General features: G+C 39.3%; 1 protein-coding gene across 3 annotated transcripts in view; it reads right to left on the bottom strand.

Annotated features, from left to right (window-relative positions):
- Window positions 1-5133, bottom strand: part of SNX2 (sorting nexin 2) — a 34610-nt gene extending 29477 nt beyond the window's left edge. For all 3 annotated transcript variants that reach the window (XM_080362971.1, XM_080362972.1, XM_080362973.1), the window contains exon 1: window positions 5011-5133. In XM_080362971.1, the coding sequence (XP_080219097.1) occupies window positions 5011-5118 (108 nt within the window). In that variant the 5' untranslated portion in view covers window positions 5119-5133. The remainder of the gene's footprint in view (window positions 1-5010) is intronic.
- Window positions 5134-15501: the final 10368 nt, after the last annotated feature.

The following is a 15501-nucleotide window of genomic DNA, read 5'->3' as shown; positions in this document are numbered from 1 at the left end:
AGAAGACAACATGTAGAAACCTCTTAAAAATTATTCATGGCCTGAACACAGCACCAGATTTTGTTTAGGAGTTTTGCGACAAAGTTTAGTTTGTTATCTTCAAGTTATTTTCAAAACCAACACAGTCTTAGGAAACTATGAAAACCCAAAAAGCCACAGACCTGAACGTATCAGAAACTACAGTCAACATTTCCTAATGATCTGATTATTTTACACAGTCAATGGGTCAGAGAGTGCTATTCAGCCTCTCAAAAAAAAGCACCCATGCACTCAAACAACTATTAACATATTAAGCTATTTCATTTATACCCTACTAGAGATGCAAGCCAGAAGACAGTACCCCAGCTCTGGTTTTTTATCTGTACAGAGTACAGATAAGACGGTGATTAAAATGGCTGTCAGATGAGTTAGTAATTAGTGTAGTGAAAATCCGAGTATCAGACAATAAATGGAAGACAAGACTAACAAAAAAATCTCACAGCCCAGACACATACAGACAGCATAGCTATTTAGAAATTTTTACCTTGATGGTAAGGATTCACAAACATGTCAATTTCCTGAAAGGTTAATGCCTGTGAAATTTCTGAGTGACCCCTCAGCTGAAAGAACATCAGCTAAATCATCTCAACAACTGAGACACCCAATGGCCAGGACATTCAGGATCCTGCTTTACACATTTTCTAGAAAACAAGTTTCTGGTGAGAGGCCTGTGGGCCCATTCCAATGTACAATGGTAATAAAAAGCTCAACTTCCTCATCTTCTATTATGCATTATGTTTGGTGGCAATAACTAAGTATTTTATAGCTTTGACTTATGAAGAAATAAGAAGAGGTTCTCACATTTTCTGGAGGCTGAAATTATAGCCCTAGATGTGTGGACCTTCTCCCTTCTCTTCATATTAGGGTTCCCCCTAAACCAGTTCAACTACTTGTCTGAACCCCTTCTAGCCTCCTTCGTCAGAACACAGTAGTCTGACAAAAGCTGACCACCATGCTATGCTAGTGGTTCAAGTTAACCCAGGTCATTGAAACAGGGCTACAGAAGCTCACAGAATACAGCATGGGCAGAGAGAATACACTCAACAGTAGATCAGTAATATTTTCAGCAGAAAGTGGACACAAGCAATCACACAAGAACAAATGCTTACATGCTTCCATTACAGCCTGGATTTTACACCAAGGAACAAGACATACATTTACAGCAGAATTACACCAATTAATCTTGCATACAGGCATAGTGTTCTGCGAAGGTATAGTACAGTGTTGAAGGACTTAATATTTTCCTCTCAGATATTCCAAGGGGGTCTTTACTGGTTCCTCTATAATTGTCGCTGTTAAATTCAACGGCTATCATCAAAGACAGCTGAGTTTCTAAGCCTATCTAATGTTTTGCCTTCTGTGCCAAAACCAAATGCATATTGCAGATCTTTGACATGAACTGATAAACTGGCAATGAGACCATACACACATCCTGTCCTAAATGACAGTCCTTACTGGATTACCACATCTACTGCTTACTCATTGTTTTCAACTGCCTCCATGAGTTCTTCCATTACAAGAAATCCCCAGAAATATAAACACCGGTTGAAATTAGTAAGTGGCAGCTTAGCTGCATGTTCACATGGCACCTGCTTTACAAAAGACAAAAATTAGCAATACAAAAATAGGTGAGAAGTTTAGGGAAAATGAAGCAAGAAGTGGTGTAACAGACAGACAAAGAGAAAGACATCAGGGCAAGGAGAAAGAAGAAGGAAATGATGAAACAAGAGTTATGCTAAGCTTAACATTTTTCAGAAAATCTAACATATGCTTTTCTCATATATCTTGCCAAAAGTGACTTTCATACAGTTGTTTGTGGTCTCTACTAAAAGTGGCAGAAGACATAAACAGGAAATTAGTAACCTGTTGATTACGAAATTGTAACAGAGGATGATTCTTCTCATAATGCACAGTTAACTTCCAGAACTTCTTGTGCATATCACAGACCTTTATTAAAAACAAACAAAACCAAACAACAAAGGCACTTGGAAATGTAGCAAGTAGATAAGTGCATGGAAAATAATTAATCCTGTAATGCTACTGGGGGTTAGGAAGTCCTTGAGCTACAAAAACCTGGTAGTTGGAAGAACACTACAGGTGATTACCAGCACATATATTTAACCATCAGTAATATTCACACAGCACCTACTATTGAGTATAACTGTAAATGCTATCTTGGCTTAGACCATCTGTCTGATTCAGTCTGGCTGTTCGCATTGATGAAAGCAACTCTGGCAGCTACAGACCACCCAGTGACCATGAATTCAATGGAGACAGTCCTCAAGACATTATGATATGATTGGCACAATGAAAACTCAATAATAATTCTATTACTCTTAGGCACTGTGGATATCCAACAAGGAAATAAGTAATCCCCCAGCTCAGTCAAGCTGCTGTGCAAACCAGTGCCTGGAATTCATAGATGTCTTCAGTTCACAGAAAGGGAAGAGTTCTCATTCTCTGCCACCCACCACCTTTTCAAGACCTAAAACATGTTCCCATTGCAGCCCAGAAATGCCAGGTGTTACAGCTCGGTGTTATCTTTTAATGCTTTATGTTCTAGAACTAAGATGGTTCAGTTTAATAGATTAAATTTTAGTATGTGCACAAAGAGATTTAAAACTTCAGCTTATTTTTCTTCACATCAGAGAATTCAACTTGAAACAAACAATATTCTCAGTTTGATTATAGAGATATGCAACTGAAGTCAGTAAGCCTCCTGCATTTAAATACTTCATATTTGCTATTCATAACATACACTAAATTTATATTTTGGCAGAAGAAACTTAGATGAATAAGCATGTGTTTTCTAAATGGAGACTTTTTTAACATGGAAGCTATGTGGAAGATGTATTAGAAAACTTATAGCTTCCCTACTGCACAACCAATCATAGATGAGAAAGGAACAGCACACCTTTTGTGAGCTGCAAAGATAATGAAAGCAAGAAAAAAAATAAGAGAGGGGCTGAAATTAATCACGCAAAATGAAAATGGACAGCTCCAAAATAAACCAGTCAGGAACCCTTTCAAAGTATCGTAGCCTTCACGTAAGTTTGCTTTGGACCTCACTGTCCCTTGTCATGCTCTCTCCTCCAGTATCAGCAAACAGATACATGATCAACTATGAGAAGAACAATGCCATTCTGTTGTTACTACAGAACTACCACTGACATTTAGAAACAATTATTTCATTAATATTTACAGGATTAAAATAACACCCAAGATAGAAGTTTAAGTATGTACACACTATGAGATAATCACTCTTTTCTAGACTAAAGTGCCCTATACACTTGAGTTAAATGATCTACATTCAAGCTAGCGAGAAGTTCAAAGTCTGTTTTCATTATCTCCTCCTTCGAAATTTGCAGGAAAATCACAAGATTAAGGCTTTTCCCTAAATGCTGTAGCTGATTAGATGCCAAAAATATCTTTATCAACAAAGCTTTTCAAAGCTTCTCTTTAAGCAAAGGAGTTTGCCCTTTCTACTGACCTACTTTATTTCAAATAGACTGTCTACAAAAATCACGCAGCACAACAGAACTGTCAGCCAAATCGCAATAGTTTTCAGTAACTTTTTAATAACTAAGATGAGGACATCTGATTGTAAATGTGATTTCAACATGAAATCTATCATATCTCTAGCAGCTTTAATTCTAGACCATATCAGTAAAGACATCATTTATGTTATACTGCAGTCTTTCTCAGCACACAGAACAAGACTCCAGTAATACACACTGCATCACACACAGATGCAGAGAGGTCTATTGATAACAGTTCTTGTCAGCTGCAGGTCCACATAATTTGCTGTTCCTCCACATCATTTTCCACAGATATTTTCTACCAATGCACAGATTATGCATCTATAAAAAGAAAAAAATATAAAGTGACTTGGGAGAAGGCAAGTGAATTCAAAATATGTTTAAGAGCCTCTTAGTACACTGGCCTTTTTTTGTTAAGGATCGGCAACAGCCGGAGTAAAACAAAGAAACATACACTGATCCTATTACTGTAAAGGTCAGGGACAGGAAACTCTTCAGGAAAAGAGGAACTGGAACAATTTTCTTATTAAATGGGCAAGTGTGTACAGAAAGAACAAAGTTCTTCCAGGAGATATTGGCAAAACATGCAGGTGAAACATGACCACAACAACTGAGGGTAAAAAGCTCCCATTATAATGAATGAACAAGTAAGCATTTTTCAGGACAAGGACCTGTTTACGCATTCAGTTCTCCTGTGGTTTTTGTTTGTTTGTTTTGTATTGGACCCTTGACACGGAAAGCAAGTAGGGTTTAGAAAAGTATCCACCACGAGTTTCCAGAACCTCCCAGGTCCGATCTCTCCGAACGGCTGCAGGCTGCACAGCGCCCGGCCCGCACCCACAGCCCGCGGCCCTCAGCCGCCCCTCCGGGCCCGGCCCCCGGAGCCACCGCAGCCCAGCACTGCGCCCGCTCGGCCACAGAAGGCTTAGAGAGGAGTAAGTTTTTACAAGTTTTTTTACAAACTGGAAGAGGGTGAAACCTCGGAAAGGGGACGAACAAAGAAGATGGGTTGTTATTAATGCACGCAAAGTCTAAGGGGTGAGAACGGGCGAAACTGGCGTTGTGTGACAGGGAAGAGTGGAAATATTTATGACCTCGGCAGTACGAGAGGCGGGCAAGGCGAGGGAGAATGGCGACCTGTCAAAGCGGCAGGTGGCGAAAGAGTTTTCGCTGTCTTTTGGCAGGAGAGGAAGCACCGAGCCCCCGCGGGGCCGAGGCCACTCGCCCGCCGGGAGCAAGCGGCGAGGAGCCGCCGCTGCTGGAACAGAACCAGGCGGCGGGGCAGGAGCACGGGCCGGGCCAGCCAGGGCCGGCGGGGTGCGGGGGCCCCAGTCACCAGCATAGCACCGGCGGCCTGGCGATGACAGGAGGGCCCGGCGGGCAGCGGCTCGACCGCGGGGTCCGGGGCCCGCGATGGCGGGCAGACTCTCACCTCCAGCGTGGACACGGTGCTGGTGAAGAGATCCTCGCCGTCCTCCAGCTCCTCGAAGTCGGCGGGCCGCGCCTCGGCCAGCGGCGGGGGCTCCCTTTCCGCCGCCATCTTCCCCACCAGCGCGGCCGCCCGCCCCGCGCTCACGTGACAGCCGCACCGCCCCCTCCCGCCACGTGACTGGCGGGGGCTGGGAGGTGGTGGGAGCGCGCACTCTCCGCTGGGTCGGGGCTGGGGGTGCGGGGGTGTCCCCTGGCCGGGACACGGCGGCCGGGGAGCAGCCCGATGCAGGTGGTCGGTGCCCGCCGAACTCCGCAGAGTCTTAGTGCCACGAAGGCAGCGTCCACGCGTGTCTGTGTTTCGGGCGCCTCCCCGTGTCGCGGGACGCTGACTGTCGCGGGTGACGCTGCTTGCGGCGGGCTGGCGTGAGCGCAGCCTCAGGCCGGCGTGAGGCCGAGCCGTGTGTGCGAGGTGTCTGCTGGAATGGAGCACGGGAGGGCTCACACCGGAGGAGCAGCTCCCTGCGCACCCCGCTGCTCGCCCGGCCATTCCCGGCGTTGTTCCTTCGAAAGATGGCGGGGTGTCCTGCGTTGTGTTCCTCCCAGGAGGAGCCCGCACGGCGCGGCTGACACTTGCTCCATTGCAGCCCTTCACCGTGTGCATTGCATCGCCAAGTCAGAAAGAAGTTCAGTAAATTTTGTTCTCCATTTTGCGTCAGTCATTGAATTAGGAACAGTTTTTCTGTGAGGAAACTCTGCTCATTACACTGTTTAAGATGAGATCTTCGTTGGGGAGGGAGAATTAGAAGTGTTACAACCTTCTTTTTCAGAATGGTTGGTTGGGTGCAGTAGTTCTGACAACTGGTGAAGTAACGTGTCTCTTGCAGGTAAAGTATTTTCAGGCCCATTCCCTAAGGTATTATTTCAAAATTACTTTTTTTTGCCCTCCCCACCCAGTTTGTGAGTTAGTTCACAAATGACATCATCATTTCTTCAAAAATTTTAAGTTATAATACTCATTTTAAAAAAAAGATGAAGTCAGATGTCAAATGTGACTACACAGTAAGCATTACCATGGATACTTACACTTGATTTGAGCTGTTGTTTTTTCTACTCTATTGAAAATGAGTTTTAAATAGTATCTTGATTTTCCATATTGATAAAGTACAGGTTTCATCCACTGAGCCTGCTCATGCTTTGTGAGGACTTTGTTAATGTGTGCTATGCTGAAGTTAATTTCTAACCTGTGTGCAATGGAGTGGGTGCTCTTCACGTAGGAGCAATGAGTCTGTTTCCACAGGCTATAACCTCTCTAGGGCAAAGGTAGCACCTCTCTGGTATTTGCAGAGTGCCTAGTGAAGACTAAATGGAAGAATACAGCCTTATGTAGAATTTTCCTTTGGCCTCTTCCTAATCACGTCATGAGAAAGTTGAAAATATGTAAACAGAAATACACATTATTTGGAAACATGTAAGTGACATGCATTATTGTATCTGTACTGCTCAAGATGTAAGAAATTGTGGAGAGCTCTCTCCTGGGAGATGTGGACTGCTGAGTTAAGAAAGAATGTCCCTTGTCACTGCCTACATCTGATGACACTTCCTGCCTTCTAGTGAGACCCTGTAAATCTCCCACTCAGGAAAGCTAAATTTGTGTTGAAGCTTGGGATCTCCAAGTTTCCAATTATAAATTACAAAGAAGCTATCAATAAGAGAAGACCGATAAACAAAAGTTCCGATGAAGGTGACAGTGTCTCTTCTTAGACATAGAGAAATAGATGGAGAAGAACAGCCAAGCTTTCCATATTTGCTCAGGTCAGAAAAAGTTGTCCATCACTCTAGCAAAAAATGTATTTTGAGACCAACATAGCTACAATGTCACTACAAGCTGTAGCAGCTTGCTTGACGTTTACCAGTCTGGAAAGCATTTTTAAGTTTCATGGAGATAGGACATTTTCCAACATATCACAACATGTTTCCCTTTTCAGTACAAAACAAGAATAGTAGTGATGTTTAAGTTTTTTGCAGTGACCTTAAGGTGAAATATACTGTATTCATATTTTGACTCTATTCCTAAAGCCAGCACATTGCTGTCAGTATATCCCTAAGTAACATTCAAAGAACTTTTTAATATTTAAAAATGCAGACTAAGAAACTAAAAAAAAAAAAAAAGGCAACAACAAAAACAAAACAAAACAAAACAAAACACAAAACAAAAAATCTTAACATTTTCTATCCAGAAGTACAGTTCTCTGGCATCTACATTTTTGTGGATGATTTTATAATTTTATATATATATATAAATATATATATATAATTATTACCTTTCCAATTTCTTGTGGTAATTCTGTTCTGCTATGCTGTTCCTGGAAGCTTTTCAAATAAATAGCACATGCATGCTTTATGTAGAAATAAGGATTCAATCACCTCAGAAATAATGCTGTGTCCTTTGGCATTATATGTTAAGATATCTGACCATAATTTTATTTGCTGTGATTAGAAAGATAATACAATATGTATTAATTTTTTTAGATTTCTGTCCAGTGTACTAGCGTAGGTTAGCACCTAGGTGTTTAATAGTTTTCCACTGGACTGACGAGTTTTCTGACTTCATCAAGATTCACACCCATGTCTTTAATGCTCATGTGGCTAGACTATAAAACAGCTCTCTGAAATACCTTGAAGTAGTCATCTATCACACCAATTGAGTGTGCTACAGAAGCAGAATAAAATGAAGAGCAAACAAGATGTCAGTTGTTTTTTGTTTGTTTTGTCATTCATTAAGAAGACTGTGTAAGTACTGTTGCTTCTGTGATTCAAAGTAACATTCTGTTCTATTTATAAATTGTGGGTGGGGGTTGTTTGTTTATTTATTTTTACTTACTTTTCCAGTGCTCCTGAGCTCTATGGTTGAAGAAATCTATTACAGATACTTTTGTGGCAAAGGGGACAAGAAGTAATACAAAAGTAACTAATAACCTTGATTTTTAACTAATTGATATTTCAGTTTGAAAAACTCTGGATTAGTAAATCTGATTGGAAAAAATAATCCAAAATAGATAAAACCAGTCAAGGAAATAAATTGGAGAACCATTAGTGCTGCAGGAAAACTTAGGATGACTGCAAAAAGCCAATCACATATGAGATGACGATATGTTACTGCAAAACCCCTAAATTTCAAATTAAAGCCAAGCCTCATCCCTGTCAGTTCAGGTATTAACATGTGTATCATTAAACAAATCTGTAATATCTGTCAACTCTGCCTCATGCTACTAAGTCAGAATCTGAAGGAGAAGAAAGGAAGATATCCACATATCCTAATGGGAACTCCAGCCACCCCTTCCTTTGGAGCAAGGAGATCCATCTCTGTAATGCTATATGAGAAGGATATTAAGGTTGCAAGGTCAAGAAACTGAACAGTAGAAACATCAAGGGTAAGTTTACATGTGGAACTTGTTCAGCCTTTTGTGTATATGTGCTGTGCCTTCTTTAATAACCTGGTTACATGATAACGTTTTTATAGAAACTCTCTTCCCATGGTGCACAAATACAGATGGTGTTTTCCTTTTATCATGTAGAAACAGGTTTCACTGAAGAGTATAATCTCATTGTTTTAAAATGGCTTTTAAAAGGAACAGTACAACAGTGTTAGGGCTCCATGCAGTTTTCCTAGTTCAGACCACAGAAGTGCTTAATTGTTGAAGCAGTTACAAAAAGTTTTTTAGGTATGGGAAACATACCATTTATGACTTTGCTTGGATATACCTCAACCATCTGTCCAAAACCAATTAAATTAGGTTCAAAATAGAGATGAAGTTCTAAGCAAAGTGAATCAAGGTTTTTAAATAAAATATATCCAATTTTTAAAACTTCTTACAGGTGTTAGATTTTGCTGACTCTGTCTTAGTATTGTACTAATGTAATAGCCACTGCAATATCTCCTCATTTCAACAACTGAAAGATCAGTGAAACTTAAAGAAACTCAAGACTAAGAAGAAGCTGTTTTGAAAGAGACAATGATAGTGAGTTATACAAGCTGAAGGTCAGCCTCTGTGGTTTGGGTCAGCAGAGAGCCACAAGAGGTTATCTAGTCCATTTGCTGGAAAACGTCTGTCAAACCTTTTCTTAAACATCTGTCGTGATGAAGAACCCAAAACCTCTCCAGGGACGCTGCTTTTGTACTTTGCTATCTAGCACCAAAAAAGATATTCCTCATGTCTAACTTAAAGCTCTGTTGCTATCCTGTCAGTTATACATCCTCCTATGAAGTATGACTTCGTAGCAGCATGACGCTGTTGGCGCTCATTCTGTTTGTGGTCATATTCAGAACTGATACTAGCCTCATTTTGTATCTGTGAAGTGGTTTAGTCAGTCTCACATTCCCTGCTGAATTTTGTCTTTCTTTTTACCAACATTTACTCTAATCTATTTTGACCATTTTGAATTCACTTGCTATGCTGCATCTGTTTGGTATCACTTACAAATATAATATGCATTCTCCCTGTTCCATCACTGATGAGAATATTAGATCATATCAGGCCTATGGTAGACCACAGTCATCTTTCATTCAATACATCCTCCTACAAAAATGGTAACCACTGAAAAATAGTCTTTGTTTTCTACCCAGTTTTGTACTTACAGTATGTTAGATTATCATACAATGTTTCATTAGGTTCCTTATGAAAATGTTATAAAAGGTAAATGCTCAAGAAATACTAAAGGAATATTTCCTCACTAGGAGATACTGTAAGAAAATGGCTCAGTGTGGTGAGAGAATAACCACCACCAGAGTCCTTAGAACTACAGTAGATGAATTTTGGAGATTTGATTTTTCCCAATTATCAAATACTAAAAAAGAAATAATGTGCTGTTGTGTAGTGCCTGCACTTGGGCACAGAAGTAAAGCAGTGAGTAAATATTTTCTAAGATTACAAAATGTAAATATTTACAAAATCTGTGCATTTGACACATGCTGACTCATCCGGTCAGCCAAAGGAACATTACAATTCAGATCGTGATGACTATTCTTCTGTGAAACATATACCATCTTTCCATCTGGGTTTCTAATTGCGTATTTTACAAAAAATTTATTTGTTCTGTCACCTTCGTTTTATTCTTTGCTAGTTAGTGGTCAGTGTTTTCATTTACTAGAGAAACATTGGTTTTATATATGTGAAAGAGGCCAGCTCTTTTACCAGTTACATACTTCATTGCCCTTTGGAGTAGTGACAGGTACTGCCCTCAGTCAATGAATGGAATGGGAATTTCTGTTTCCTTGTTCATCTGATGTCACAGTATATTAAAACATAAGGCTCTAGTAGCATTATCTGTGTATGTTTACCCTGTTACAATAGCAAGATGATGTAGAATAATAGTAACTTTTTCCATCTTCATAAGCACTAATGGCAGGTGAGACCTCAAGCAAGAAACTTTGATTAATGTGATATGTATTTATCTGCTGTCAGGATTGTCCTCTACTGCTTTTGCTTTACAAGAGTGAGAATGTCTCCCAGCAAAGCTTTGTTTTTGTTTCCACACTACTAGCCTTAAATCTAAATTGGGCCATTGCAACTTGATGAAAGACACACAGTAACCTCTGAGATATCCTGGTTTGCTTTAGGCTTCAGTCACCCATTCACTGACTGCAGTCTCCCAAAGCTCATAAGGAGTTGTGTCCCAAGACAGGAATCCTGCTGAAGATAAATATAAGGATGTTGTTAGCAGGTGGTAGACCTGAGGCACCCCTTGCCAAAGTAGAAGCTGTGCATTTAAAAAGCCCCAGAACGATTGGAGGTGGGACAATACTTCGAAGAAGCATCGTATGCACTGGACTGAATCTAACCCTTCCTCAAGCATCTGCTTATGGCCACAAGGAGAAGCATGGCCTTAATCACAGTAATGAATGCAAAGTGTTCCTAAATGCTGAGTATTTATTTGTTCAACTACAGCCCAGAAAAATTTCTGAGTTGTGCAACTGCAAGCCCATGGTCCACAACTGAGTCAATTTCATACATTTCTATAAAAATAAAACTGTCTTGCCCTGCTTTCATACTTTCAGGGAATGAAAGGAAATAGTGTAAAGTCTGCAGTTTGTCCCATATAAAATGAGAACATCTGTAACATTTTATTAATAAATTTTAACTCATGAGGATAAGTTGTTACAACATTTTTGTTGACAAATCATTGAAGTCAACATAATTTTTTTTACTATTCTCTAACTTGCTAGGACTTTCAGTTAGAGGTAGGATCATTAGAAATGGTCAGTCTGCTTAAAGATTCATATGCAAACTTAGCTGCTGTCTGATTGATATTCATAACTATTCATTTCAGTGCATATTCTTTGATTCCTTTTTTTAGAGCTATCTGCTTATGCTGATGTTTGGAGTTGTCTTCATTCTTTCATCCAAAATTGGACAATAGAAGAGTACCTAGGAAAACAGTGGTGGGGGGAGGGAAGCTGGACCTTTATCACAGTGTCTGAGACGAGTAAGTGCATAGTCTCTGTTGGTGTCATCCCTGTGTGGTACATCAAGAGTTACCATTTGAAAATCGCTTCACGCAGAGAAAAGATTTCATCTAACTATTATGCAGCTTTTCTTTAATGCATTCCAAGTTTCTTCAACTGTGGACAATTTTCTTTTTCTCACCTGGGAGACAGTGTCAGAGGTGATGCTCTTTTTCTGCAGATAGTTTCTGGTATTGCATTAGGAACTGTTCAGAAATGCCCCCTAACTCTTACCATCACTGCTTCACCAGGGGAGAATTTAACATTACTATTTATTTTTACCTAATTTCTCCAGGGAAAATTTAAGCTAGTGAGAACATTGGGGTCAGAACCATAATGAAAACAGTTTCAGGTGAAATACAAACACACAAACAAAAAAAAATCCATTTCCAAGTGTCTGGTTTTAGATTAAAAAATCACCTACTGGAAGCACACACTGTATTAAAAAATTCTGTAACCAGAGCTGCATCTCAGTGTGCATCTTTCAGCCAGCAGTACTATCTCCATCTAGTGTAGGACTTAGTAAGATGAGAGCTCACAATATTTTTATGTTATCAGTTGGTATGTGAAGAAAGTTTGTTTTGTCTTTCTCTTTCAAAGAGTTACAATTCTCAAGCTAATCTAAATTTAGAAGATTTGAGGAGGGAGTAGCGGAGAAAGTGAATGAACAGGAAACTTTTTGCATGCATGAGAACCTTGCAGAGAACCACGGCAAAAGCCTGAAGGTAGAAAAGATGACAGCATGGAAGGAAATGAGTCATATGCAGCAAAAAATTGGTATAATTGCCTATCCAGTTCACCACCATAAACATAAACCTCAGGAGCATTGTGTTGTTCTGCCAGGTCTTGAGCCTGTGTGAAGGAAGCTTATTTTCCTGCTCACTTGGCACAAAGCACAGGCTGTGACACCCACGAATAGTGGCCTCCTCCTGTGCTGTGGGATTCCAGTGATGAGGGCCTTGCTTTACCTTGAGGTGGCTGAGAGTTTTCAGTTGTTACCATAGGAACAAAACCCAGGGTTTACGGATCACAGGATTTTTCTGAAAGAAGACCTGCATTCTTAAAACACTAAACTATAATGCTGGCTGATTCACTAATTTATAAAATGTGTGTAAAAGGCAAGGGTGACATTGCAACTAGTTCTTTGAGACAGACAAGCAACAATAGTTGTTATATATATTCCAGAGACTGGAGACAATGTATTTTATATGTTCTTCTGACTTTGAAGCCATTGCTGAGGAGTTGCCTAGAGCTTGTGCAGGGTCAGGGTTTCAGTTTCCAGCCATCCCTCTGCTGCAGGTACCCATATGCAAAAGGAGGGAGGTGTTGCATCTGCTCTTGTACAGGTGCTTAGTATGTTAAAACAGTTTGCCTCTCTCAGCTTGCTGTGTGTTGTTGATTTGAGGTAATTCACTTTGATTTTAAAGCAGAAAGTAAGAGAATGAAAGTCTGCTCTCTGAAATCACTGCTGGAATTTTAAGAACTTGCATTTCCAACACATAGCCCCCAAACCCAACACCTCAGTTCTCCCTTAGCATTTTCATGTGTGTTTTGGGTAGAGTTTACTACTTGTAACTTCAGCTGACTTCAGTTTGGTCTAAACTATTCAGCTCAATTTGTAGGCTACAGAAGGAGATAGTCCAAGGGAAAGATGGTTTCTCTAGAATCCTACCTGTGTTTAACTATTACACTATGATGGATTACATGATGAATGCCTTTTTTCCATTGCTTACAGAGGATGCTTATACAAATATATAGGTAGATGCTTGACTTTAGGACAACTGCAGTTAGCTGAGAAAATCCCATTTAACAAAGCATATGCATATATCCTAAATTACAAGCTCTCTAAGTTATTGAGCCTTAAACTTAAATGTGGTTTGTTGACTGATTATGGTATTTATCATCATAAAAATTATAAAGTGGCTGTAGAATTAACCTGACTCAAAATACTATTATTAATAATACTTAATCCAAAATTGGTCTGAGAAAAAATTTTCCCTCCCCTCCAGACACACTGCCTCATGTACTGCTGCTACTTAAAACCAAAAACAACTAGAACAAAAACGGAGCCCTAAAATTAAAGAAAACAAAACCCACACTCAAACTTAAAAATATCTCTCAAAATGTTTGCATTTGCACTGATTAAGAGAGCTAGGTGCCAGAAAAAGTTGTTTCAAATGTCTCCAGTCATTTTTTTCAGAGCATAATCTACAATCCACTGCATTTTTTTTCCACACGTTGTGAACAAATAAGATAACGGCATGCGAAAGCAATTTTTCATCGAAAATTGCACAGTGAGTATACATGAACCAGTACTTGCTTTATTTCAAAGTTCCACAGCCCAAATGCAGCTGTAATTTGCATCATTTACAATTTTGCTGTAAACTGACTTGAAGCATCTATCTACATTAGAACCAGACCATGCAAAACATAAGTAGGAAAAATGAAAAACTTCTAACACAATTGATTTCCACCAAATACCACTGTCTCTGGCTGTTATAACAATTAGTTTATCAATTTAATGTTGATTATGACTTTCCCAATAAGTAACAGGAAAACTTGCAAACATCCACTGAACAGCAGTGCCGAAGAAGAGTCTGGCATTATTGGCACTACTGCTAATAGAGTATCTAATACATATATTTGTATAATATATCTTTTATATATATATATATATACACATTTATTTTCTTTTCCTTAAACTATTTTCAGACATGCTAAGCCAAAGTCTGTCTTTACAACATTGTGCTTCTTTAACAAAATTTATTTCACTATGCTCCAGCTAAATTTATCCTGTGGTGGTGCAAGTTGGAGCTTGGAAAATCCATTTCCTTCAAGTTTTTGCTTCAAGGGATAACAGATGCTAAACACAGCATGAGAAAAAAAGAAGATTGATCTCTCAAGAGCATTGAGAAAGCAATCAACATATTGTCTAAATAAGTTAATAATCACATTTTCAAATTTATTCACAAGAAAACAGCTTCAAGAGCTCAGGGAAGTCCTTAGAGAAGCATGCAGTCCTGAGATAGTGAGGAATCCATTAATGAAGAGATGGGACTGTCGGAAACAAACCATTGAGATTCACTTGATGTCTTCGAACGGATTTTTTAAGTGCTTGACGTGCATACACTAGAAATTTAGCTACAGAAAGCTGCATGTGGTTTTCTAATCTTCTATTTATCTAGTTTATGTTGTGTCCTACAATATATTTGCTTTGCTTTGATTAACATAGTTTTGTGTATGTCAAAAAACAGGGCATCTATCATCTCATTTCAATGCTATAGGTTACAAGTATGATTCTGCCAGTAAATTAATTAGTGAAATCACTGAACTTGTCCATGATTAATTTAGTATGATGTTAAAGTGATACTAATGAAATTCTCTGTGAGCATTCCAGAGTGGCACATGATGGGATTGTCTTAGCTTCACCTAACTAGTCCTCATTAAAAATTCTAGCACTACCATATGGAGGGACTTTCTGTCCTAGGCATATTTTCCATTTCAGATAAAGACAGATTGCAAATTTTAAGCATGATGTGTAAGCATGCCTGTAATGTAAGCATCCTCATTTCTATGTTCCCTATTTAGCTGGCACCTTCAGAGAAAAATTCCAATTTACTCAAGATGACCCCCACTGATCTCCCTTATCTCTTTTTGTTGACTGTACAGGAAACTTATAGCAAGCCTTACCTTACCTTTGGTTCTTACCTTGGACAACTCAGGTGGATGTCCTCTTTTAGCTATTTTAGCTTTGATCTTTTAGATACAAAATATGTAGATCTACATGGAAAGAGACACTAAAAAGCAACACATAGAGAATGCAAGGATGGGGAGATTTAATATATAAATATATAAGTGTATATAGATATTTACATATCAATATCTATAGTGTATATTTGTGGTATATAGACATTATAGATAGACTTCATGCTCTCTATATACTCTTCTTATATATGTACACTGTATCTATCTATCTATCTGCTATATATA

The sequence above is a fragment of the Nesoenas mayeri genome (genome assembly GCF_963082525.1).
Source record: "Nesoenas mayeri genome assembly, chromosome: Z".
NCBI classification, from domain to species: Eukaryota; Metazoa; Chordata; class Aves; order Columbiformes; family Columbidae; genus Nesoenas; species Nesoenas mayeri.
Note: the sequence above shows the minus strand (reverse complement) of the source record. Positions and strands in the feature narration are given on the sequence as shown.